Raw genomic sequence first — 25,368 nt, forward strand, 5'->3', positions numbered from 1 at the left:
AATGCACAAGAACATCTAGAGGACCTCACTATCTATAAATAGTCAGTCTTCAGTTTGGATTCTGTACTGGGTCACATCCATGATAATAGCAAACATTTTTGGTGATGTTATGTCTCCCTATTTTGTGACTTCCTTGATAATGACAAAGGACTTGTCAGACAAGCTTTATGGCTGTTGAATCTTCATGTATTTTTGCCTTATGCATGAGAACCACATTGTTGGATGCGACCCTTTAAGGTGATGTTTTTTTGAATTGCGTGCTTTTATTTTTTCTGTTGACAAACATTAAGCACAGTGTGCTCTTGCTTACCATCCATCTTTCTGACAGTTGCATGATGGTAAAAACATGGCCTGCTCTGAAATATCATTTGCAAAAACTCAGCTCTTCCAGTCTAATGCTCTTAATGTGTATGTAGATTATTCTAAGTAAAAACATGGATGGAAAAGTGGGCATTTAAGTTAGTAATTAATTATTGGTGGTTTTTCACTTTCCCTTCTTCCTTTTTTCCCCCTCTTCCTTCCTACCTTCCTTCAGTGCCTTCTTTCCTTCAGATACTTCAGTAGTCTCTAAATTGTGTCTCTATGCACATCTGCAATTGTGAAATGTAGTGGCTAGTAAACTAGCCATTACAGATTGAACAGGCAACCTCGGTAGCACTGTGCCCATGCCTCCTGAACCTCACTGGCTGCTTTAGTGAGTCCTGTTATTCATTACTTTCAATTAATATCCATCACTAAATCTTGGTATAGAGTAATACTCAGTTTCAGTTAATAGCAGTAGTTACAAGTAGTTCTGTCTGTTTTGATCTTGATCAGCTCTAGCTTCTGGAATCTTCTCTTTCTTAACATAATATTTCTTAATTTCATTTGAGATGGCTGCTTGAAATTTTTGTTAAAGCAAAAATACTGTTTATAGGACCCATATATATATATAATTTGTGTTTTCCAGGAACCATATTGGGTAGAAGTTGCAAAGAGACAAGTTTAGGTTTGATATCAGGAAAAACTTTCTAACAATTATATGTAACTGTCCAGAAGTGGAATAGGATGTCTTGAGAGGTGATGGGCTCCTCCTTCTTAGAAGTCTTCAGATAGAGGGTGGATAATCATTTGTTGGGTATGTTATAGTGAGGGCATGTCATCTAGGGAATGCATCAACTAGATAGCTGATTTAAGTTCCTTCCAACTCAAATTCTGTGATTCTCTGTTCTTTCCTGGTTTAGAGATACATGATTAGTGCTTTTTTTTTTTCTTTTTTTAACCTATATTCTCTTAGAAATCCTTGTTTTCTCTTTTGGTGGAGAAAAAAAGTCTGATTTATAGACATTTGAGATAGTCAGTGATTTGCAGCATCCCTCTTCACACAGAAAGAAATTTAAGGTTGAAAAATACTCAAGCCCATTGCCTGTCTATTTGTTGTTGGCTATGACTGTGACCTCCACCATATATAGTTAATTCTCCATTACGGGTAGGTCTTTCTATGACTGAAGTTCATGTGTTTCAAGTAGACCTACGACTTAGTAAATACCTGTTTTTTCTTTGTACACAGAGCACAGTTCACTCTTATTAATAGTAGCTGTTTCTACTAAGGGAAAGAAATAAACTGCTTCTTAGGAACGCATTCTTGTTTTCCAGTTCACTGCTGTTGCCAGAATTCCCATTGGGGGAAGATCTGCTCTCTGTTACTTCACCTTCTGCTATGTACCTAATAAATGAAAGGTCCCTTGCTTCTAACCAGTTTTATTTCATTTCTGTTTTTAAATCTAAGAAGCCTGGTAGAGTTCATTCTTTTCAGAATCTAATCCAGTTTCTAGCAATACAAGTGACCCTGGCCCACTGCCACTTGACCCTGAAAGCTACAGGGAGTGTCATTTCTCTGAGGCTTCATTGTCACCAATTAGTTGGTCTTGGCATTACCCACATTCTAGGAGCAGTGCAGTAAATTTTTCTATCTCTTGGTAGTTTGCCACATTCTTGTTCAAATGTCTCTCAATAACCCCCTTCTTCTGATTTTCTTTTTTGGCCTTCTATGTGTCCCCAAGTGCCTCCTTTCTCCCATCTGGCTGCCATTTTGAATATTTCTCTGTTCCCGTCCACCTGCTCTTTCAGACTCTGTTGTGTTTCTGAACCTGGTCTTTTGTTTACCCCTCTTAGTCCTTCCCTGTGTCCATATGTGTGTATATATACACATAACTGGTTGAGGGTATGCTAAGCACATTAAGTTTCCAACTTTTAGTGAAGCATTCTCATTTTTTTCTTTTTTCTTTTAGCTATTATTTTTATCTAATACTCAAACCTACAAAATGCTTTATCCTCGGTTTTGCTTAATTTCTTTAAGACAGATAGGGAAATGCATTTTATATGCTACCATACAGTCATTTCGTTTTTCCTCTGGTGTTCTTCCTGTTAGATCTAATTAATTGAACAAGTAAGTACTTATGATCTGCATCCAACCAGTAATACCTTTTCTCAATGCTGTCGGTATTATTTCCAGTGCTAAGTCACCAGTGTCAGGTTTTCTGGCTCTCTGGCTTCCTTTTTCCTTCTTCTGGCCTCCTTCTGCCCCCCAATTGATCTTCCAATTCCTGGCCCATCATTTAGACAACACCAATCAGTTATATTGTCTAGCTTAGTCCTCATTTGATTAGGCCTTCCAGCACGGCAGGCGGTTTTCAAGCTTCCTCTGAGACCCCCTGTGACTAATGTATTAACATTCATGTGGGTTTCCCTTGGGACAGAGGAGTGCTTGCTTCTCCTGGCAGTCACTCATTGTACTGTGAATCCATTTTAAATAGTTGCAGTATTATGATCATAGACCTCCTATATAGTTTAAAGCATGAGACACCTGAAAGATGAGTGGGAGTTATCCAGAGATGTGCATAAAAAAATCTTTCTCCCGTTTGTGCCTCACAGGCCTCTTTTATTCTGGAATATCTGACTCACAAAAGAATCAGGGTCCAAATTCAAACAAAATCAATTTCACTCCCCTTTAAAGTTTGAACTGTTTGAAGATGAACTGTCCAAAGAACCACTGAAACTTTTATGCGATTACCCAAATCTGGTGGTGCCCACTATGCTTTAGGGAGGACAGAGAGAGAAATGAAGGCGTGCAGATGCTTCTCAAGGATAAAGCACAGAACATTCCTCTCCATCGTTAACAACTTAACAATTTTTCTTAGCAAATGAATTTAAATTTACCTAATTTTGTGAAAATGACTTGATGGGTGTCCCTTTCCTCCTGAATTTTGTACGATCCTGTTACTAGAACGTGACACCTGTTTCCCATAACCTATTGCTGTAAGAAAAACTCAGTATGATCTTTCACAAACCAAAGCTTATGTTTCATATAGCCTAGACCTCCAAACGGAGGAGAAGAGTAATCACTTGCTTTTTACTGCATAATTAGAGGTGTGTTCCAGTTTAGGGAGCTGTAATGTGCTTATGTTGGAACATCTTGTGAAAATGGGGTGTTACTGAGGAAACTTAAGGGTACCTTCAGGACAAGGCCTTAGGCTCTCTGGCATAATATGGTAGAATTTGTGCTGCATTTGTTTCTCAGGCCATCAGTGTAATTCTAATTACACATAAATTATTTAGATAAAAAGTAACAATAAGGATTCAAGCCAGATTGCCCATTTATTGTCAGTTATTGGATTCAGTTTGCCAAGAGATAACTTACATCTGTAATAGGTTTCCTTTGGCTTTTCACTTACTTTAAAAGGTACATTGGATTTTTCTTAGAAAATGATGGTATGTATTTGTCTTTAAGCTAAAGAAAGCATATGTTTAGTGCTGGTTAGCATATATTCTGCTGATTCTCAGTCAGTTGTATCTTCTTTCCATGCCTTCTGCCATTTCTCTGATCCAGGCCCACATTACCTCTCAAAAGACTATTGCAGTGCATTAATATGTTGTTGATGGAGTTGTGAATAATTGGTCCATCCATTATGGACAGCAATTTAGAATTATACACAAAAAGTTGCTGAACAGTCCATGCTCTTTGAACCATCTATAATACTACTAAGCCTGTATTCTGAAAAGATCAAATGAGGAGGAAACGGCTTTCTATATACAAAAGTATATTTATAGAAGCTCTTTTTGTGGTAGCAAAAAACTGGAAGCTAAAAGGATGCCCATCACTTAAGGAATGGTTGAACAAACTGTAATATGAATGTAGTGGAATACTATTGTGCTCTAAGAAATGAGAAAATAGATGACTTCAGAGAGACTTGGAAAGACTTGTACAAACTGATAAAGAATGAGATGAGTAGAACCAGAAAAACAATTTGTACAACACTATTAAGGTAAATAACTTTTAACAGTCTTAAGAGTTCTGATCAGTGCAATGACCACTCTTGATTCCAGAAGATCAGTGGTGAAGTATGCTACCCACCTCCTGACAGAGAGGGGATTCAAGGTACAGAGTGAGACACTTTTTTTATGACCTCCCAACTTGTCTCCCTACTTTGAATTCATCCTTCATGTAAGCTACCAGATTTATCTTCCTAATGTAAGTTGCCTGATCATGACTTTGCACTACTTTAAAACTATCGACCGTTTGACCATACTGGCTGCTGAATGAGGTCTGAACTTCTGTTTTTGATTTTTAAGGCTCTCCACAGTATAGTTGTTCCCTTATTCTCTACTGTGACTTCAAATAGACTAGTTACTTTTTTCACAAACATGAACATTTCATGTCTCATGATCTTTGTACACTTGAAATACTCTTTCCCTTATCACCAACATTGCAGTCCCATCCCATTCATAAGAACCTTGCACAAATGCTGATTACATAGAATTGCAGCATCAAGTTGGAAGCATCTTCAGAGACCTTAAACAGCCCATAGGAATCCTACTTCAGTAGGCTACAGTAACTGATCTTTTCTTGAAATCTTAATGAGGGAGAATCCATACTTTAGGCTAGTTGGAATTGGTTTGTTTTTAATTAATAAAAGGAGGAAGTTCCCAACAACTAGGCTTATCCAAAAATTAGAATGTCTTTCCTTAGGAAATAATAGGTTCCTTATCAGTAGAAATCTTCAAATCTCAAGATAGGTGAGTCAATTATTGGTATTTTGTCTCTGCCTTTTAATTTATTCTGTCACTTCCCTCTACCTGCCATGTCTTCGAATTCTTTGAATTTGTTGTTCTTTATGGCAGAGTTCAGTCATGCTCCAACCACTGGGTACTTAGATTGTTTCCAACTTTTTATTTCACAAAGTGTTGCTAAAAAAATTGGTTTTTTATAGATCTTTTAACTTCCTTGAGTATTATTATTATTATTATTATTTTGGTGAGACATTCGGGGTTAAGTAATTTGCCCGGGGTCATGCAGCTAGTAGGTGTCCAGTGTCAGAGGCTGGATTTGAACTTGGATCCTCCTGACCCCAGGGCTGGTGCTCTATCCGCTGCATTACCTAGCTGCCCTAGCTTCCTTGAATTTAAACCTGATAGTGTGATCTAAGGATTAAAAAGTATGAACGATTTTAAAATAATTTTCTAAAATGATTGACCAGTTCATAGTTCCACCAACAGTGAATTAGTATACCTGTTTTCCTTCAGCCCTTCCAACAGTGAATTTTTCCATCTTTGCCATTTTGACAGGGATAGGTAATACCTGAGTTGTTTCCATTTGCTTTCACTGATTTACCAATTTTGAACAACATTTAGATGATTGATAGTTTTTGTTTGTTTTTAAAAACTACTTGTTTGTATGTCTTTAATCTTGGAGATTTGTGTTGTAGCCTTTTTGCTGTTTTATCAAAGTTCACTTCATCTCTCATAATATCTATAATACAGCTGGATGAGTTTTCTTCCTCTTTTCACAGTTTTGAAAGTGAAAACCTTCCATTCTTAAGCTTTTTTCCCCCCCAGACCAAATGACTTTGTATTTGGAGTGAATATTTAATTGATTATATCTAGGTAGTTTATCCATTTGGAATTCGTTTCAGTATATAGTAGAAAACAATGTCCTAACCCTAGTTTTCCCAGACATTTTTGTTGAATAAAGAGCGTCTTCCTCAATAGGTTGTGTTCTTGGGTTTCTCAAGTATTAGATTGCTGATAATGTTTGCTTCTAAATCTTGTGTATCTGATTTGTTCCTTATATCTTTCTATTTTATCTGGTACTAGATGGTTTTTATAATTATCATTTTATATTTTGAAATATGGTCATGCCATATTCCCTTTCAAAAAAAATGTTTTCCCCTGAGATTCTTGAAATTTTGACTTTTCCATGTAAATTATTACTATTATCTCTCATTTCATAAATTTATTTCCTAAGAGTACTGACTGCTATGGCTTTTCTTTTTCTTTCTTTCTTTTTTTAAAGCTGGTACTTATTAGTATTGACATCTTTATTAGCATGACCCATACTCAAACTTTTAAAATTTAGTTATATAGGTATTTTCCCATAATTCCATAGTTCCATACTTGTATTTGTTAACTCCCAGATATGGAATGAATGAATGAAAAGGCTTTTTTTATGCACTTATTCTGTATCAGACACTATGCTATAAGAGCTAAGGATACAAATAGCAAGACACTCCCTGCCCTCCAGGTACTTATGCCTACGTAGGTGTAGACAGTACAGATAGGGGGACAGGGGTGGAAAAACGTGTGCACAATGAAGGGTTTGCACGTTCATGGTGCCATGGCTTGGATATGACCAGGAAATGGCATGGTAAGGCTTGGAACTAGGAAAGATAAGGCTAAGTCTCATCGATCAGAGTACAGAGTCCCAGGAGCATTTTGTTGCTACTGGAAATGGTATTTTTCTTTCTGCCAATTATTCCTGGCTCTTTTTAGTGAAATAGAAGTTAATGATTATAGCTTTATTTTGTATGTTTCTACTTTGCTGCTTTTTTTTATCCTTTTTTTTTCTTTTTTTGCGGATTGTCTAAGATTTCTTAGGAAAACTATCATGTCAGTCTTTGACAGTACTCTTCCCTGAATTTCTTTTTCTTGACTTATTGCTATAACTATTATTTCTAGTACTGTATCAAATAATAATGATGACCTTGTGCTCTGGCCCTAGAGACAGGAAGGCGTGAGCTCAAATCCAGTCTCAGACACTTAAAGACCGTATGACCCCAAGCAAGTCAGTTAACGTTCCGAGTGCCTTGTTTTCATCAACTGTAAAATAGGGATAATAACAGCACCCAGAGTTTCTGTGATGATCAAATGAGATAATATTTGTAAAGTCCTTAGCACTGTGCCTGACACATAGTAGGCATTATATCAATGCTTGTTTCCTCTCTTCCTCCCTCCCCTCCATGCTTCACTTCTGATTTTATTGGGAAAATTTCCAGTGTTTCCTCATTACAAATAATCTAACTCTTAGTTTTTGATTAGTGCTTTCCAGCATATTAAGCATAGTCACTTTCATTACCATGTTTTTTAGTGTGTTTTTATCTATTGATACAGTCATGTGGTTGTTTTGCTTTTTTGTTCTTAATATGATTTGTTATGCTAATTGTTTTACTAAATATATTCCTAATTTAAATCCACTTGGCCATAACGAATATTTTTGGATACATTGCTATGATCTCTTTGCCAATAATTTTATTTAACTTTTTTTAAAAATTGTATCAATATTTATTTACTATTGATATTAGTCTTCAGTTCTGTTTTTACTCTGTCCTAATGGACAGTGGGAGGTAAAGGAATCTTTTCTGTCATAAATTCTGAGGTGCAGTAGTTACCTCTCTGCAAAGTTCCCATTATTTCTGTTTTAGCAACTTAATTCCTTCTTGTTTGAATCAGGTCTAAAATAGGAGTTCCTTCTTCATTTCCTGTCTTTCAAAAAAAAAATTCATTTGTATCAAAGAAAATCAAGAATTTACTAGGTCCTTTTAGTAGGGAGAATTCCAAAAAATTCCTAGACAATTAAAATCCCCCATTCATTAATATATCATGTTCCTGCTAAGTTTGGGATTTATTTTCCAGACTCCTCATCTATTTCATTCTTCTGTCCAAGTGGTCTAAAGCAGGTGTATTTCAGTACTTTCTTGGTGCGCGTGTAGTTCAGGATCATTTCTGTGCAGATGTTTATCATACCTACTTATAACAACTGCGTATCTCTGGTATTTGTCATCTTTCCCTCCATGCCACAGGCATCACAAACTCAGCATATCTAAAACTAAACCTATTATTTTTCTCCCTAAACCAACCCCTTCTCTTAAATTTGCTATTTCTGTCATTGTTACCCAGGTTCACAACCCTGTCATTCCCAAATCTTCATTCTCACTGACCAACCCCCCTCCTTCAATCCTCTACATCCCTTCCAGGTTTTATCAGTTCTACCTTCTCAGCATTTCTCCTATTTGTCCTTTTCTCTGATCTTATAGTAATGCCATCCTTCTACAGGTCCTTACCATTTCTTGGCCTGGACTATTGCAGGTTAAATATTGGTCTCCCTGCATCTACTTTCTCCCCTCTCATCCACATTCCATACAATTGCCAAATGGATATTCCTGAAGTGTGCAGGTCTGACCATATCTTTCCATTCTTGTTCAGGTCATTACCATGGCTCCCCATTGCCTTTAGGGTAAATAATAAATTTGTTTTGGCATTTAAAACCCTTCAGTGTCTGGCTCCGGCATATCTTCCTAGGCTAATTTGTGTGCACACACACACATAGATACACACACATACACACATACTTCTATTCTACAGACAATCTGGTCTACCTCCTGTTCCCTATACACTATGTAGTATAAAGCACTCTTAATCACATTTGTAAGACAAGTATATTTTAACCAGCCTTGTTCAGTTCACTCCATCTCTTTCCAAGAACTATGTTTCAAGCGGTGGTTCAGAAATAGGAACCCTGTCCTCATCTACCATCTTCTTAATTACCTTTTCCCTTTCAAAAATCTGCTTTTCTCTTCAAAAGCACTTGCTTTTCACTCAATAACAGTGATAAAAACACCACCTGTGATCCTAAGAGGCATAGTTTTTTAGCCAGACCATCATAATCCCCAGCAACCTGAGTACTAGCTTTCATGTTTGAAAAGGCTTAGGAGGCTCTTTGTCATATTCTGGATACGTACTCTAGGAAGAAAGAAGACCTTTTTTTATTGTCAAGACAACAAATGCCTACCTTAGTACCCTTCAGCATGGAGTCACCCACCAATACTCTCTGTCTTTTCTTCTTTTGAGCCGTATTAGATGACCTCTCATCTTATGGCTTTTGTGTATCTGCCATCCTTCCCTTGTAGTGTAAGATGGTTCGTCCTGAGAAAGGTATAGTGCATCTTGGTAAAGAAAGAACTTGATACCTATTATTTAAAGTGTTTGTTGGTCCTTCTTCCTTTTCTTCCCATTGTTTCAGTCTTCTACCATCTGACCTCTCAGGAATCACTTCTCATTCTTCAGATTTTGTGTTCCCTTTGTATTCACTTTGAAAAAAAAACTGTTTTATTTTTGCAAAGAGCATTTCATTTTCCCTGGTAACTTGAAACATGGAAAGGGATCCCTCTAAAGATGTAGAATGCAATTGCTGACCATGTCAGAGAGACAAACACTATAGAATTGATATAGGCTACTGCACAATTCCCCTTGCTTTCCATACTTACTAGATATAAGATCTTTAATCCTCTGACCTCTGTAACATGTAGATCTGCCCAGATGATGTTTATTTTATTTGTTACTAATAAATAAAAATTGATAGTAGTTTTTTGTCATATATTTTCTCTACCAGCAGACACTAATAGTACAACTGTGGTTATGTGAATTTTTTTTCCTTAAAAGGATATTCAGAGTTCTGTGTGAGACAGCTTTCTGTTTTCTATGATAGTTATTTGTATATGTACCTGAGCACCTCTACAAGATTATAAGCTCCTTGTGGGAGCAGACATTGGCTTAGTTATCTTCATATTATCCTCAGCACCTAACAGTACAATTTGTACAGATAATGTCCAGTTGACATTAAAATTTTTTTGAATGAATAGCTGAATTTTGTATATATATATATATATATATATATATACAGTTTTAAAGTACATGTCCTTGTTTAAATTCATATCAGAAATTTGAGTTTTGCCCTTTAAAAAAGGCAGCTGTTGCATGCGTGGTATGTGGTAAGTGCAAAAGATTTCAAAAAAGAGCATAAGCTTAGTTCAGAACAAGGGAGAAGAAAAAGTTCTCATTTTTCATTTGTTATAGTATGGGCACTAAGAATAATTTAAAGAGGTTAGACCTTATAACTCGAAATGATATCATGTATTCTTACATTTGGAGTAGAAAGATAAATTTGAAGAGTTAAAATTGTATCTGTTTTTGGCTGGATAATGAAGCATGGTAGCTCTTTCCAAGGAAAGTCTGTAGCTCTTGAAAGAAAATGGAAGAATTGGTAGTAATGGAAAATCTAGCTCCTACTAAAATCTCAATGACTGGCTAATTACCAGAGAAGCAGTGTGGTATAGGGAAAGAACCCTGGCTTTAGCAAAGGTCTGGATTTGTATCCAGCCTCTGTTACTTCCTAGCTCTGCAAGGTACCTCACTTAACTGATGAAATCAATTTCCTCATCTGTTTAATGGGGATAATGATAATCTCTACTACCTCCCTTCACAAGGTTGTTGTGAAGATCAGATGAGATCATATCTGTAATGTTCTTTGTAAACTTTAAAGTACTATATAAATGTCAGTTATTATTACTGCTTTTTCAAATGAGATAATATACTTAAAGTACTTTGTAAACATTAAGCCACTATATAAATGTCTTCTTTTATTATTATTAATATGGAGAACAAGGCTTCTAGATAGTTTAATATTTAACTTCTTTCTGGGTTGAAAAAGATAAGAGACTGGACAGGGAATAAAAGAATACTTGGGTAATAATAATTAGTATGGAATCACACAATAATTAATATGGAATAATTAGTATGGAATGCCAGAAACAGAAGGAATCTTAGAGGAGTCATTACATCTAGCCCCCTGATTTTAAGGATGAGGAAATTGGGGCCCTTGAGAAGTTGTGGCTTGGCCCAAGGTCACACAGCTTGGTAAAGCAGCAAACCCATGTCTTCTGACTTAAAACAAACCAATACTCTTTCCTCTAAAGAATGATTGGACAAACGGTGTCACTCTTATTTAAAGTGTGTGTGTGTGTGGGGGGGGTGCCACTCAATATTTAAGGTGCCCAGGGCATAGTTTCTAGTGAATAATTTTGACACATGATAAATTTAGGGTTTTCCTTTGTCATGGGGGAAAGGGTTGTTGGGGTGGAGGGAAAAGTTTATTGAAACGAGTGGGGAAAATTGTCCTATAAATGGAAGAAAAACAATCATAGTGTAGTCTTGAGTAGAAAAAAAATCTTGTTCCACAGAGCTGAGTACTTTGCCTATTAAAAAGGAAAGACCCCATTGGCAGGCAAATACTGCTGGACGAATGGAAGAAAGTGGAAGAAAGAACGTGCTCTCCTTGGCACAGGAAGCCATATGACAGAGTGACCTTATGGGGATGTAGCTTAGTGTTAAATGTAGAGCCAAATAACCCCAGGCGAACATGGAAAAGAGTGTGTTGAGAAGCTTTGTTTTTTGTTTTTTTAACATAGCAATATAATGTATCATTAGAGTAATTTAAGGAAGTTCAAAGGGTTTTTTTTTTTTCATTAATGCATAGGAACTAGCCATTTCAACTTGTGGTAGGAAATTATAGCTAACACTAAAGTGGAATGGTTTTTATGTTCCTTTGAAAGCTCTTTCAATATTTTATCATGGAAATAGGAAAAAAAAGAACCTTTTATGGAGTTGTATGGGTACTCCCAGCTTTTTACTTAGAAATATATTCAAGAAGGAAAAACATTTTATAGGATAGTCAGAAGGGTGGTTATTCAGTTTTGCAAGAGGAAAAAAAGTAATATAAAAGAATTTTCTACAAGACTATAAAATTCAGGATTTGAAGAAGACCCTTTTTAAATTGCTTTATATTTCTAAAAGCATATACATTAAGACAGTGCTTGGCGACTAGTAGGTGCTTAATGTTTATTAACTAGCTCACCAATTTGTACAATAGAAGGAATATTGCATTTGGAACCTGGGTCAGTGTGCCATTTACTAGCTTTGTGATCATGGGAAAACCATTTAACATCTCTGGCCTCAGTTTCCTCTCCAGTAAAATGAAGGGGTTAGACTAGATAACCTGTCAGGTCCCTTCTAGTTATAAATCTATGACCCTTGTGATAGATAGGTAGCATAGTAGAGTTTTGTCTGCACTTGGAGTCAAGAGAGGAATTCAAATCCTGCCTCAGACACTTACTAGATGTTTGATTCTGGCAAATCACTTAACCTCTATCTGCCTCGGTTTCTTCTGTAAAATGCAAAAGATGATAGTACCTACAATTCAGGGTTGTTAGTAAGGATCAAATGAGATTTTGTGTGTGTGTGTGTGTGTATGCAAATACGTGCATACACACATATGTATATAAACACATTACATGTGTTGTATGTATATAAAAAAATCACTTTTGAAACCTTAAAGTTCTGTTAGCTTTCATCATCATCATCTGATCCTCCCACAACCTGGAAATCCATTTTACGTATCAGAAGGCTACCATCTTTGTTTTTTGGTGGAGAGATGGATGGATAAATGACTTGTCACGGTAGAAAATTAGTGGCAGACTGGAATTAGAACCCAGTTCTCTTTGTCTTTTATTTTAGCCCAGTGTTCTTAGCACAGCACCATAGTGCCTCCTACAGCTACAAAATCATTGGCTCCTCTTACGTTTAAACATGAAAACTTTAGCTTTGGGAGTACTAAGTTTCCTTGGCCAATTAAGGTATAAAGAACAAGTGTTATTGGGTCTTTTGAGATTTGAGTTTAGAACTACAGGAAGTGTGGCAGGCTAAGCTTTGGAGTTTTGTTTTGTTTTGTTTTTGGTTTTTGATTGAGGGTCCAGGCAGGTAAAGAAAATAGAAGAAAACATTGATCCAGTTTTATATTGCCGGTAATAACCACTTCTGTGCCTGCCTAGTAACTTCTTTGATTCGGGCCTCATTACTCTTCTTTTTCTTCACACTGGTGTCTAGAGGGCTTAGTGAATGGTTACTAGGTATTCCAACACAGATTTTTAGGAATGGCAGATGTCTTATCTTCTGAACCACAGGAATTCTATTTGTGTCTCTTAGTTTTGAACCAAACATTTAACAGAATGATCTTTGGAATGAACAGACAGTGGGTGTGTTGGCTTTCATAGTTTGTTTGTAATTGTGCCTTAAATATTTGCCAAGGGCAACAGTATTTAGTCAGAGTATATGATTTGAAAGTTTTGTGTTATTTGAAAATAAATATACAAACATGGAAAATAATTGCTTAATCTTATTTCATCAAAGACGTAACACAGTATGATGGCCTTCCTGTAGCTAATAAATTTCTTTTTGCCATCTATATTAGATTTATTCTGTTACTATTTAATTCTTCAACTTGAATTGATTTCAAGTGAGGGTGAAATAAGTATAATCAAGTAGAGGACCTGTTCAGTGGCTTTATGTCTCTCAAGTTAGTTTTTTAAGACTTAGTGACAGATTTCTTTATGATGAATTTTTTTTTCCTCTATTCTCTCTTATATTCCTTTTACCCAATACCTCCTCTTCTCCCTTACCTGCCCCTCCCCAAAAGCGCATACTCCTTTCACGTTACTGCAGATGGTCAGATGCAGCCCGTACCTTTTCCCCCCGATGCCCTCATTGGACCTGGAATCCCTCGACATGCTCGTCAGATCAACACCCTTAATCACGGAGAAGTAGTGTGTGCAGTTACTATCAGCAACCCCACGAGACACGTATACACTGGTGGGAAGGGATGCGTCAAAGTCTGGGACATCAGCCAACCTGGCAATAAGAGTCCAGTCTCTCAGCTAGACTGTCTGGTAAGTGAGCAGGAACTTATGCACAAGGGTAATTTCTCCTTGGAGACTCAATAAGGAAATAGCTGTCCTGGCTTGGATTTTATTCATATTATGAGGAAATAGAGGCCAGTTCTGTTTCCTGTACTTAGTATTTAGCTTGACTTTTTCCCCTCCTTAGATTTAAAGGCTTTATTTATTACTACCATGGTTGATTTAATCAAATCCCACTGCTGCTTTGACCCCTCCCCCCAATAATTCATATTTACTTGGATTCCTGTTGTAAGAGAATTTCCTAGTTTCACTGGACAACAAAATAACATAAAAACTATTCTGAAAAATTGACAGCCTCTAGAGAAACTTTGGCAGTACGTGAATAGTTATCACTGTCTTCTGATAAGGAAAGATTAATAGGTACTAATTATAAAGACTCTTAAGTGTCTCAGTTAAAGAATAATAGATACTATTATAAAGACTCTTTACATGTCTCATTTAAGAAAGCAGGGCAAAATATTAATTCCAGAGAATAGATGATGAAATGAACTTCCTGCCTTCTAGTAGAAATTGGTAGGAAATATTACATGTGCTTCTTATCGCGATTATGTGTTAATTGGTTTTTCTTGACTTATTTTCTTTGTTACAAAGGAGGCTTTATAGGATAGGAGTTTATAATGGAAAATGGCTGTCCAAAAAAGGCATTTAAAAAACTTTAAAATTGTGATTTTTTTTTTAACGGTAAAGAAGTCAGCAAGCTTATCTCTAAGAATAGGACTGTTATTTTGTAAATATCATATGAAGGGAAAAGATAGAATATGTTCTGTACTGTAGCTGTAACTCTTAGATTTATAGACAGCATACCATTTGCCTTAGACAAAGTGCAAGGGGCCTGTGCTATCTAGATGATGCCTGCATTCGCTCTCTAATCACAGAGAGGCCCCTGTGAGTTAGACACTGCCTTCTAGGGAAAATGTGTTCAAGAAGTTGCTGGGAATCCAAGCAACAGGTTTTTTGGTTTGTTTGTTTTTTGGGGACATTGGCTATCTTACCATTTAAGCCACAGGAATTCTTGTCATTTTTCAGCCAGATCATTTCATAAAATTCTTCAGTTTTCCTGGACAGAATTCAGACCCCAAACCAAAAACCCACACTGTGTGTGGTATTTTTGGGCTATGTAAGGTAGATTTAATTTAAATGTTGACAAAGTCACTTAGCTAAAGTTTCCATGGTTCTTTGAATGGTTGACAACAACTGTTCTTAATCACTGAAAAAATCCAGAAAAAATCTGTAGTGTTGCTTCAGAAAACACACGAATTTGTTGTAGATTTAATGGATGGATGGAAGAGTTTGAAGTACAGAGAAAGCCCTTTCCTCCTCTTGTTGGTGTGACTCACCTATTTTTGTTTTATTTTGTTTTTCAATATATGTGATAATATCTCACTGATTTTGGGAGTAGAAAAGATGAGAATTTTCCCATCATCTTACTTTTGCCTTTCAGGGTGGGAGTTCTAGTACTTAATGGATATGTCCTCTTATAGGGACAGACCTATGTGAAATTTTTTTAAGTAACAACTTACCTGAGTAATGAAGACACAACACACATCTTAGGAAACAGGTTGAGGAGCTGTGAGTAGCAAAAAATGTGTATCATTTCTTCATTATTCCAGTGGTAATTCACATTCACAGGGTATAATGAGGCAAAGGATTTATAAGCCAGTTTTGAAAAGGTTGCCAAGGGGGAAAGAGTTATTTCTTAGAGAAATAAGCTTGCAACTTTATGTTTAGTTGTGGGAAAGTGAGTCTATATGGCCCTGTCTACTGCGTAAAAAAAATGGACACAGCAGGGAAGCAAAAGCTATTACATCTATATCCTAAGGTGAGTTTGTGATGGCATTTGAAGACAGCAAAGAGCAATTGAGATTCGAATGTTCTGTTTCCTACACTGTTTTGGCACCTGAGACATCCCAGATTTGAAGTCTAAAACTAAACTAGTGTTAGAAAGGATAGTATTATTTCTTGTTGGGTAGTGCACTGTAGTAATTGAGCAGTGTTTATTTCACAGAACAGAGATAATTACATCCGTTCCTGTAAATTGCTGCCTGATGGCTGCACCCTTATAGTAGGTGGAGAAGCTAGTACGTTATCTATTTGGGACCTGGCAGCTCCGACCCCACGCATCAAAGCTGAGCTGACATCCTCGGCTCCTGCCTGTTACGCCCTGGCGATCAGCCCTGATTCCAAGGTCTGCTTCTCCTGCTGCAGCGACGGGAACATCGCGGTGTGGGATCTGCACAACCAGACATTGGTCAGGTGGGTGACTGTGGCCCCTGAAGGAGGAATTTCAGAAGAGGCATTGTTTGAGTAGACAATTCAGATGTTCCTGAGCCATAGGCTGCCTTTGGTAGTTGTCAGTCAACCAGCATTTGTGAAGTTCTTACTATATGGCAGGCACCATGCCAAACCCTAGGGATATAAAGAAAAGGCAAAAATAATCCCTGCCCTCAAGGAGCTTACATTCTAATGGGGGAGATGTGGACATAAAGAAGTGTATGCAGTTTTTATATGCAGAATGAAGGAGAGGGAAACGTAGTCTCACTGAAGTCCAGGCCACATCTGAACTGGGGAAGGCATCCTGTAGGAGGTGGCATTGTAGCTGAGTCTTAAAGGAAGCCAGGGAAGAGATAAGCAGTAAGGACAGAGAGCTTTCCAGGAGATATGTGATGGGTAGAGCCAGGGCAAAGGCACTGAGATGACAGGATTTCATGGGTAAAGACCAATACTTTCTAGACCAGGGGTTCTTGATGTTTTGCTTTTCATAACTATTTCAGTATAAATTTGGCTTCCTTTGTATTTCCCTTTATGAATTAAAAAAAAAAAAACTGTGATTATGACATGGGTCCATAGACTTCACTGGACTGCTAAGGGTACCTATGATCCAAAAAAGATTAAGATTGTGTGCCCTAGACCCTTGTAAGGCTGTCACCATGGCTCCTGCCCTGAATTTTTACAGTTTCTCTTTAGTCATCTTTATCCCAATTTTCTAGTATTTGTGTCTTGCCTGAGGAAGGATGAGCATAGGTTATGAGAGGGCTTCATTAGAGCTTTTGCTTTAGCTGGAGTTGTTGATTGCAAACATTAGAAGCTACCTGCTAAGAAATGATGCTATGAACTGTGCAGAATTACTAGAAGAACATATTTCAAGAACATGACCCTGCAGCATGGTTGGTTTTTTTTTTTTTTTAAGTATTGGTGTTTTTCAGGCCCTAAGTAAAACTTACACAATAAGCTTATTATATCTAGCAAAGTCCTTTTGTGTGAGGGCCTTTCTGTATATTATCCTCTCGACCTTTATACTTGTTCCAGTCTTTAGGAAGTGATTTTTTGTTCTTCCTTGTCTGTGGCTTCCCTGCTTTTTATTGGTAACAATAACTGGCACCTAATAAGTTAAAGAAAGCATGGCTTCATTTTAAAATCAATTAAATGTTAAGAACGAGATTGATATATGTAAGAGATGTTTTGGTATCTCTTGTTTTGTATGCTCCTTTGATGCCTACCATCTTTTTGGAGTTTACCGTCTCTTGTGTGTTTAAGTGTATATACCAGAGAGTAGTATAAATTTCAACACCCCATTTTATTTCTAAGCCACGTCGGTAGAAATGGGGTAAACGTCATGGAGGCATACTCTATTCTTACGCATGGTGTTGACATGGCAATAGAATTAATTTTACTGATTTACAGGACAAGCAAATAAGACCTGATAATACTACTCCAGCTTTTATAGCAGACGTAGTTGGATGCATGCATGGTTAGATGGATGGATGAACCATGAGAAATTGACATTGTGGATCTCTGTTTGCTTAAGTTTTACCATTTGTAAAACAAGACTAGAATTGCATGACTTTTACTGATATAGGGATGTTTTCATATAATCACAAAATCATACACTGTAGATATAGCAAAAGCTATAGGGGTGTGTGTATATATGAGCAAAAGCTATAGGGGGTGTGTGTGTGTGTGTGTGTGTGTGTGTGTGTGTGTGTGTGTGTGTGACCTTGATTGAGTATGGACCCTTTCTTCTAAAAAGTTTCTTTCACAGGTGAAAACTCCTAAATAGGCTTAGTTGTAGGACATATAAGCAAAAAAAAACTGCGTTTTGAACAAATACTAAAGCTTTTTACTGGCAAGCATATAATAAAATACATTAAGGCTAAGTCAAAGACTGTGCATGTTTTAGATAGTGTAAAGTAAAGAAGATAGTGTGAAGTAAAACCTACTTTTATCAAGATGGCAAGATTTGAGGATTTGAATAATTGATAATAATAACAAGCATGTATATAACTCTTTAAAGGTTTGCCAGGCACTTTATACGTTTATAAAATCTCATTTGATCTTCAGAATAACCCTGTGAAGCAGGTGCTACTATTTATTCCCAATTTACAGATGAAGAAACTGAGGCAGACTAGTTAAGTGATTTGCCCAGAGTTACATCGCTAGTAAGTGCCTGAAGCTAGATTTGAACTCAGGTCTTCCTGATACCAGGTCCACTGGAATCCAGTGCACTGCTTCAGGTCTCAGAGTATGAGTCTTAAAAAGTTATGGGGCATTAGTGGTGAGAGTAGGGGGTGATCCAGGAAGTGACATGGTCCAGATGGTCCTATTCTTAAAGGCTTTGAAAAGCAGAGAGTTCAAACCTTTCTCCAAATTACATAGGGTAGCAGTCACCTAGGTGGTGCAGTGGATAGAACCCTGGCCCTGGATTCAGGAGGACCTGAGTTCAAATCCGGCCTCAGACCACACACTTGACACTTACTAGCTGTGTGACCCCGGGCAAGTCACTTAACCCCCATTGCCCAACCGAAAAAAAAACAAAACAAATTATACAGGGCATAATAAAATGCCTTCCATCCTCTATCTTTGTTTCCCCTACAAGTTCAATGTCAGGGCCACTTCCATAAAAATCTTCCTTTGATGCTTCATCATCATTATCTGGAGATGACTTTGGGATCATGAAAGCTATGCTAGTAGACCATAAGTTCTAGGCATTAGTCACTGAAAGACTTGTAGTGTGACCCAGCTGACAAACTTTGTCTACTCTCCAAAGACCAGTTTTGCCAGGCTTGAAGAGGCTTATCACCAAGTTGACCCTGGGTGATGAATTGGTCAGCTTGAGCACCGCACAGAGTCCTACTGAAACATGGATGAGTTGGCTGTTTTTATTAAAAGGAGAGAGAATCCACACCCCAATGAAAACCACAGTTTTTTGTATTATTGAAGCCACTAAAATTTTAAAAACAAAAATTAGCTTACTTTCCTTTTGTCTTCATTTCTTTTGAAGTTTGAAAGTTGTAGAACTGTTTAAAAGTGGATTGGGCTTCCTGGAGAGGTGCTTGGTTCTCTCCCTCCCCCTGTTTGGAAATCTTCAAGCAAAGATTGTTGGATATGTTACAGTCAAGATGCATTTCTTGTATGGGTTGGACCAAATGGCCACATAGGTCCCTTCCAGCTCTCAAGCTCTGTGATTCTTTAGCACTTAGAATCAAGAGATTTGGAGGTCCTCTTCTATATTATAATTAGAAGACCTAGTTCATTAGTACTCTGACATCCTCAGCAAATATAATTTAGGCTTCTATTGTGTACAAAGTGAGAGGCAGAGAGGCATACTAGATAGAGAGCTGGTACAGTACAAGCTTTACTAGATTTCAAGTCAGATCTTCATCCGCAACCTGCTTCTGTCACCACCTCCATGACACTAGGTAAACCTCTTAGTAAACGAGATAACTCTCTAAGATTATAAGTTGTTAAACAGTTAGCAGTCTGCATGATTTGAGAGAATTCTTTCACCAGGAGTTGCTTACTAATGAAATAAGTATGATTTTTTTATTTTTTGTTTTTTTAATGTATGAGGTACTGTCCATGGGTATAATGGGTATCCTATTGCTTGTCTTCTTGTGGGTCGGGGAGGAGCAGGAGAGAGGAAGAAAATTTGAAAATGTAAATAAAATTTTTGTAAATATATAAGGTTCAGTCCTAACCACTAAGGATACAGAGATGAAAGAGGTGGATTTATAGCTAATTTCGGTGGGCAGTGGCAAACCTAGCACAGTACTTTACCTATAGTGGGTGCTCAGATGAGAGTGTGTGTGTGATTGCTTTGAGAATATTGCATTTGTGCTCCACTTCAAAATAATATCTTGCTGAGATTCCTGCCATTTTCATCAGCAGTTGGCTTTTGACTCTCTTTTGCCAAGCTTGAGGTCAAGAGGACTGAATAGAACTTGGAATGACCCTTTGTTACTGGGATTTAGGATTTCCTAACGCAAAGCTGTAACGCTGAAAACAGAGTTGAGTAAATATGTGAGCTCATAACCCACTGGCACAAAGGGCATCCTTTTGTTGACTCAGTCATGGTAATGGGAGAGTTTGGTTTTCTGGATTCTGTCCTGGTAATGTCACTAAACCTTCTGTATATTTAATGTGACATTTCACAGATGGCTATGGGGGTGGCAGGAGATGGTGGATCTCATCCATATTATTAAGCAGGCCTTGTTCTGTTACATCGTGTTCACTTGAGGATGAAATTGGGATTTTGCATGTTGCCCTTTAAAAAAATATTACAGGTATGAGGGGAGTTAGAATTTCTGAAAGAATATTTTTTGGGGAAAGCTAATAAGGAACTATTTAACTTCTCTTGTTTAGTTAGCTGAAATAGAGTTCCATTTCCTTACTGCTTGCATCACAAAAACCATTTTGCAGGTGCAATTTCATATCCTACCCAAGGGAAGGGTAGTTTCATCTTACAAATCAGCAGACACAGAAGAGATGACACATGCCTACAGAGTCCAAAACTAACAACACAACAGTGTTTACCTTGAGCTCTGGCAGGAAATCATTATTCAATCGGGTTTGTTTTATCAGGCAATTCCAGGGCCACACAGACGGAGCCAGCTGTATTGACATTTCGAATGATGGCACCAAGCTCTGGACGGGAGGTTTGGACAATACGGTCAGGTCTTGGGACCTGCGAGAAGGGCGGCAGTTACAGCAACATGATTTCACTTCGCAGGTGATGAGTCTTTCCTCCCTTTGAATATACGTGTTGGTTTCTTCCAGATAGTAGAGGCCTAGGCAAAGGAGTGGCTAAGTTGTGATTTCTTTTTTTAAAGAAGTAGAAACACCCCCAGTTTTCAGAGTGCCATGGGCCAAGGCTCATGAAGCATAAGTTGAACCGGTCTGCTCTCTTCTGTTTATGCATAATTTCATTCAAGGAATTTGAGTAGTGAAGAATACACTGTTTTCTTTAAGCAGTATTTGAAAGTCTGTTGTACATATGCTCACTATTTTAATGTAGGTCGAAAGATGATTATTTGATTAATATATAAATAGTGCTAGGAAAATATGCAACAGTGTTCTCATTGGAGATAAAAATAATCACAGCAGCCTAGAAAGTTACTCATTTTGCTTTCATCAGGGAGGATAAGAAATGCAAAGCAATCTTAGGGGATCCCGGTTCTGTTACTTATCCCTTAAAATGTATTTGTCCGTGATTAGATAAGTGGAGTTTTGAAATTAAATGTAAGAAGTGGAAACCTCAGAGCTTTGGGATATTTTGAAAATTACTTAAATAGTGAATATCTCCCATGGTGAGAGTGGTGTGGAGATGTGTCTAAATCTAAAGTAATACTTGGAAAAACTAGGAAGATTTCATCCTCAGGCTAGGGACCAGGCCACTGCTGCTGCTCCTAATGGCTTAGAATTGCAAAACTGGTTGATGGTCCTCTAATTTAGAAAGTATGGCACAATCTCAATCTCTGTTGTCCTGTAACTTTAATACCTAGCAAGACCTTTGGCCCATACCTTAAAACCACATTGGCTAGGGCAAAGGTAGGAGGAGAAGCTTGGTGCCCAGGGATTATTTCATCCAACTTCAGGCAAGCTCCCATTCTCATTAAGGCTCCTAGATTTCCCCCCAAGTCCTAGAGGGACTCAGACAAATTGTCCTTTGGTGAACTTTCAAGTTCTAATTAGAGTTCTGGGAAAGTCCCCCCAGAACGAGCCAACATCATAAGGCCGACCCCCACCCACCCATCCACCCCTTTCCGGGTCTGTAAGTCTTATATGGACCTAACGTAGGCCTTATCACCTGAAACAGTTGCAGAATCCAGTGTGTGTTCTCTTCTGGGCTGTTGCCATACCTTTGGCATTATCAAAATTGATCAGAGATTCATTTGCCGTTGTGGTCTGGGGCTGATTGTCAATCTTACATCCCCCTTACAATTCCCTGAGGGGCTGCTTCATCTTTATCCACCTGTATTTGTCTCCTTTGCCCACGTAGGGTTTGGGTTAGTGCTGCCACATCAGTGAGAACACATGGCATGTGCAGAAAAGCAACAAGTTGAGTTTTGCTAACCTCTGGGATGAACTTTACAATACAGTCGATCCTTGCAAATTGTCATGGATGTATGATTGAGGGTCACAGTGAACAATGAGGCAGGAAGACTTCAGCCATGTTAGAAGTGGGGCCAAGAGCAGAGATTGTGCAAAGCCAGCAAGGGGAGGAAGAGTCTTTCCTGCCCACAACAGATCTCCAAATTGATGAAACAAAAAACAAAACAAAAGAAAACAACACAGAACAGAACAGTGGAATAACAAAAAATGAAGCCATGGGTTGTTACAGTCTTTCAAAGACCCTGAATGATTATCATGGGGTCTTTCAGTTACTAGAAGCAGCTGGTTTTAATGATTTCTCCATGACTTCTCCCCAATAAAAGGAATAGAGGACTAGCTTTATCAAGTCTTTGAGGGGATAATGATGTAATGTTTCCAGAAATTTGAAATTCATTGGGGGCAATATAACCAGGACTTTTAGTTTTCTTTGAAGATGTGATGAAATAGGAAGTAAAATATGCATAAAATTTTTCACACCAGTATTTTTCCTTTTCTTTGAAGGTGGGGGAGGGGGAATGGAAAGTAAATTATTTGTAAAAAAAAAATGTTAGCACCCTTGACTCATCTGGATTTACTTTCTTTTAGTTTAGGAACATACATAAAAATGTACTTTTTCTATATACCTTTCTTTGTTCATATCATTCTCATGTTTGTTGCCTTTAGAAAAGTGAAAGCTTGGAAAAAATGTTTTAAATTTTAAGCTCTTTTTAGGGGAGGACCCCCAGAGTTTTTGAGTGAAACTTAGTTTTCCCAAATCTCTACATTTTTATGAGAGAAGGAAAAGCACAGAGTACTGCTCATTTCATTTCCTTTATTCTTTTTTCTGTCTTACTCTGCTTATAAGGCATTTCTACTGAAAGTCAGGCACTATGATAATTAACACATTTTTATATTTTATACATTGTTAAATGAGTTTTTCCCATCCATATCTAGTAGAGATAGAGAAAGAAATCTAAATGTAGATATATCCTAGTACCATTCATCCTCTTCCCCTTCGTACTTTTTATGCAGAAGAATTAATCGACTTGTTGGCTTTTTATAGATCTTTTCTCTTGGATATTGCCCAACTGGGGAATGGCTAGCAGTGGGCATGGAGAGCAGTAATGTGGAAGTATTACATGTCAATAAACCAGACAAGTACCAGTTGCATCTTCACGAAAGCTGTGTTTTGTCACTAAAGTTTGCTTACTGTGGTAAGTAGAATAGAAAACAAATCCTTAGGAGACGTATTTAAAAAAAAAAAACCAAATCAAACTAACTGAAGATCATATGTCAGAACAAATGCTATTCTTGAGTTAAGCAGCTGGATGTAATAATAATAATTTTTCCATTGTGTTAATAATGCCCACAGAAACTACTAATAAGTGTCTGCTTCAATCCTTCTAACTAATGAGAAATGTTATCCAGACTATGGAATTGTATTCATATAGATTTGGTATTCTTTAAGGAAAAGTTTTACCCTTCCCCATCTCTACTTTTTCTATAAAACATACATTGGGAATGGTAGAAATTTACATTATATTATGACATCTATGTCTGTATATTCAATCCGAATCTTTTTCATGAATTCTAGTCCCACATCTCCAACTGTCTGTCCTATCAGTGGTTCAAATTCAGCATGTCAGAAAACAGAATCCATTTTCCCCATAAACTTGCCCTTCCTTTAACCTTTACTGTTTTGATTGAGACCATCAATATCCACCTAGGTTCATAGGCTCTCATAGTCATCCTTAAATTTTCCTTCTCTCTGACCAGGTAGTTTCCTGGTCAGATATTAACAGCCAGATATTAAAAGGATGTGCATAAGTTTAGGTAAATCTTAAGTAAATCCAGTGTAGCTGTCTTATGATGGGTTTGGGGATTTTTCTCTTTCTTTCTTGTTAAAACTTTCCATGTACCCTTTCTACTTAATAGGTAAATGGTTTGTGAGTACTGGAAAAGATAACCTCCTTAATGCCTGGAGGACCCCCTATGGAGCCAGTATATTCCAGGTAGGAGCTCCTTTCCTAGAAATAATTACGGAAATGTAACTTGTCCATGATATCTGTGACTCTCCCAAATATGTGAAACTAGATGTGAATGTGGTCTGTTTTTTATCTCTTCTCTCAGTAATGTGTCGTTTTTTTGTTTTTCTAGTCCAAAGAGTCCTCATCAGTGCTTAGCTGTGACATCTCTGTGGATGATAAATACATAGTCACTGGCTCTGGAGACAAGAAAGCTACAGTCTATGAAGTAATCTACTGAAAACATGATGTGGTTTTAACTTTTAGAGTTGAACTGGGCCAAAATGTTTTGAATTTGTAGAAGTAGAAAGATTGTAACTTAAGGAACAAAAAGAAGAAATCTGATGTTTCTAAGCCTTTTCATGAAACTACTCCGAGTATACAAAGACAAGGCAACATCCAGCAAACTAAATAAAGGTCACCTGCCTAGACCCAAAGGAAGCATGGAGGCAAAAATGAACGGACAGATAGCCAAGGTCTTAGGATTCAGAGACTGAATCTGTTGAAGAATGTTGGAGCCTTTTACTTTCTGTCTCTGTGACCTCCTAGAGATCGCTCTCATTGCCTGAATATGTGAGATTACCTTTCTGTTCTTTGCAGTTCAACTTGCATTCTGTCCTATGTAGAGCAGTGGTGTCTCCGATGAACTTGTTCCCTGGTTTTGCATCTTGTGATATGTTTTTTGTATTTTTGTTGAAGGTTAAACATTTGTATAAATTGTAAATATATTTGGTTTATTACAGTAAAGGCTTTAGTACCAACAAGTGTTTTTCCCCCTTCTTTATTGAGTTGTTTGTCAGGGTGTTGGGAGTGGGGTGGAGGCATTAATATGGCTTTTATAAGTGAGTCCAAAATGTATGTACAGAAGCTTTAAAATGAGCTTTTTTGTTCTGTTTAATGAATTTGTATTTGAACTCTCATGTTGTACTTGTGTAGCCAACCAGATGTGTCCCTGTTGTAGACTGTGAACTGTGTCAAAGCTATAAATGGCAGTTTGCCAGGGATGGAGGGTGCAGGGTGGGGAGAAGGGGAAGAAGTGGGGGAGAAGCTTTTGAGAAGCAGGAATTATTTCTTCT

The 25,368-nt window shown here is 37.4% G+C and overlaps 1 protein-coding gene across 7 annotated transcripts in view; it reads left to right on the forward strand.

The window, feature by feature from the left end:
- The window catches only part of LOC114025726 (transducin-like enhancer protein 1), a 116,472-nt gene extending 91,416 nt beyond the window's left edge, over nt 1–25,056 (forward strand). For all 7 annotated transcript variants that reach the window (XM_027839184.1, XM_027839187.1, XM_027839186.1 and 4 more), the window contains 6 exons: nt 13,622–13,871; nt 15,907–16,154; nt 20,760–20,907; nt 23,332–23,482; nt 24,204–24,280; nt 24,426–25,056. In XM_027839184.1, the coding sequence (XP_027694985.1) occupies nt 13,622–13,871; nt 15,907–16,154; nt 20,760–20,907; nt 23,332–23,482; nt 24,204–24,280; nt 24,426–24,533 (982 nt within the window). In that variant the 3' untranslated portion in view covers nt 24,534–25,056. The remainder of the gene's footprint in view (nt 1–13,621; nt 13,872–15,906; nt 16,155–20,759; nt 20,908–23,331; nt 23,483–24,203; nt 24,281–24,425) is intronic.
- Nucleotides 25,057–25,368: the final 312 nt, after the last annotated feature.

Source organism: Vombatus ursinus, unplaced genomic scaffold (assembly GCF_900497805.2).
Source record: "Vombatus ursinus unplaced genomic scaffold, bare-nosed wombat genome assembly UNPS02014832.1, whole genome shotgun sequence".
NCBI lineage: Eukaryota > Metazoa > Chordata > Mammalia > Diprotodontia > Vombatidae > Vombatus > Vombatus ursinus.